At 40.7% G+C, this 2,500-nt stretch overlaps 1 protein-coding gene across 1 annotated transcript in view; it reads right to left on the bottom strand.

Moving 5' to 3' along the window:
- The window catches only part of LOC125032028, a 4,815-nt gene that overhangs the window by 1,486 nt on the left and 829 nt on the right, over positions 1-2,500 (bottom strand). Inside the window, exons 3-6 of the mRNA XM_047622989.1 lie at positions 2,212-2,413; positions 1,165-2,094; positions 792-977; positions 1-596 (exon numbers count right to left, since the gene is read on the bottom strand). The exon at positions 1-596 is cut by the window's left edge and continues 901 nt beyond it. Of these exons, the coding sequence (XP_047478945.1) occupies positions 1-596; positions 792-977; positions 1,165-2,094; positions 2,212-2,413 (1,914 nt within the window). The remainder of the gene's footprint in view (positions 597-791; positions 978-1,164; positions 2,095-2,211; positions 2,414-2,500) is intronic.

The following is a 2,500-nucleotide window of genomic DNA, read 5'->3' as shown; positions in this document are numbered from 1 at the left end:
CTCTGAAAGTGGAATCTGATAATATGCTTTCGTCAAGTCTATTTCTGAAAAGAATTGTGCTCCTGCAAACTTAAACAATTCTTCCTCCACAGTGCAGGATGGTTCAGCGTGAAATACAGTGATCGAATTAATTGCACGAAAATCAATAGCCATGCGGTATGTCCCATCGGCTTTCTTAACCATTACTACTGGAGAACAATAGGGTGAAGAGGACAGTCTTATAATGCCTTGTTCATATAATTGATCTACTTCTTCCCTGAAGTGAGACTGGAGATGGACGGGTATCGGGTATCTTTTAGCTCTTATAATCTCAGTAGAAGTTAATTCAATATTATGCTTAATTAATGAAGTGCACCCTGGTATATCAGAAAATATATCTGTCCAAGAATCAATTAAAGTTTGAATATCTGCTTTCTGCTGAGAACTCAGATCTGGAGATAAATTTTGATAATTTAAGTCCGAACTTTTATCGGAATCTACTTTACCATCTGTAGTCAGAGGTAGTTCATCCATTCCCCCAGAATCATCTTCCACTAAGCACATATGGACTGTCTGGAAAGGTTCAAGAGCATTATTTACAACATCAGTTACTTCATCTAACGCATGTGTTCTACTTACATTGCTTCTACGGTAATATTTCTTAAGTAGGTTAATATGATAAAGCTTGAGAGTGCCCTTCTCATCAATTAAGTAATTTACTTTGTTCTTTTGTTCAAGAACAGGGAATGGACCCCTTCAGGCCATCAATAATTTGTTTGTACGATCAGGAAGTAAAACTAAGACCTCATCACCTTTCTTAAAATGTCTCTTCTGTGACTTTAGATCGAAGTATGAGCGATATCTGGATGAGCTGATGTCGGCATTCTGAGCAGCAATTTTGGCGCAGTCAGCCAATTTATCTTTTAATTCGATAACATACTGATACGTAGAACGCTGGTCCTCATTTACATTAGGATTTTCCCATAAATCTCTCAGGACTGACAGTGGCCCTCTCACGGTACGACCATAAAGCAGCTCAAAAGGGGGAAAACGCTGTACGGTCGCTCGGAATTTCCCTCAAAGCGAAAAGAGTAGGTATGAGATACCGATGCCACTCCTTTGGTTTTTCTATACACAACTTCCTCAAGGAAGCCTTCAGTGTACTGTGGAATCTTTCTATCCTACCGTTACAACTTGGGTGGTATGGAGTTGTGAAAAGTGGCTTTATACCGAGTAACTTGTGGAGTTCACCCATTAATTTGGAAGTAAACTGTGTGCCTCTGTCTGAGAGTATCTCCCTAGGAATGCCTACCCGAGAGAAAATCACTAGTAAAGCCTCAGCTACAGACACCGAATCAATGTCTTTTAACGGGAGAGCATCAGGGAACCCGGTGGCAAAATCTATTAACGTTAAGATGTATTTATGACCTTGGGAAGATGCAGGAGTTAATGGTCCAACAATGTCAATCGCGACGCGAGAAAAAGGTTCAGTCACAATAGGTATTGGCTGCAATGGGGCTGGCTTTATTTTACCTTTACTGGACATTCTCTGGCATTTCTCACAAGATCTGCAGTAGTCTTTGATATCAGCACCCATTCCAGGCCAATAAAATTGTTCCCTTACCTTAATTTCTGTTTTGCGGTGCGAGAAATGGCCTGCAAGTGGACTTTCATGCGCCAGACTGAGAATTATCTTCCGGCAGTCCGCAGGTACAACCAGAGAGGATTTACCAACCCTTTCACGGAATCTGGAATTCACACAGGAACGGTAGATCAAACTGTTAATTACCTCATACTTGTACAAAGAGCCATCACGCATATTTTCCGTTTCCCCAGCATTACCCTTGCACCGGATACCTGACAAAGATGGACAAGATGACTGGAGTTTGACGAATTCAGAATGAGTGATATTAAGAGGTTCTAACTTCGGTAATACTAAAGGATGGACTCTCTTAATTTTATCTGATCTAGTTTCAACTGCTTGAACATATTCATCAGTAACATTAGTCGTTTTTGCAACAGATACAGTACGCGGTATAGTCACAACATGGTCAGACACAGCTGAACTGATAGATTTACCAGTAATAGCATCAGGGTTATTATGATCTCTTACACCTGGAATATTCCCAATTAATACAGAGCAAAATTTAATTGGCGCCCTTACAGCTTTAACCCATCCAACATAATATGGGCATCGAATGAAACATTTGACCAGAGGAAAAGTGTCTGTACGCCCTAGATAATCAGAAACTCTAGTCCAATGACATGATGTTAGATCAACATCTGGGAGTAACTGTTCAGCAACAACAACGCAAGAACAGCCAGAATCTCGGAGGATAGTTGAGACCCAAGAACCATTGATAGTGCCAGAAGTTAAGAATTTGCGAGGCGAGTTGTCATCAAAAGAAAAGTTGACGGTATAACTAGATTGTTGCTTGAAAGCAAAAGGGTTTTTTAGGGCAACGTGGTTTGATGTGCCCGACTTCACCGCAACCATGACATGTTATTTTAGGTCTTGGGG

Source organism: Penaeus chinensis, chromosome 14 (genome assembly GCF_019202785.1).
Source record: "Penaeus chinensis breed Huanghai No. 1 chromosome 14, ASM1920278v2, whole genome shotgun sequence".
In the NCBI taxonomy this organism is placed as follows: domain Eukaryota; kingdom Metazoa; phylum Arthropoda; class Malacostraca; order Decapoda; family Penaeidae; genus Penaeus; species Penaeus chinensis.
The sequence above is the reverse complement of the archived record's forward strand: the minus strand, read 5'-3'. Positions and strand labels throughout refer to the sequence as shown.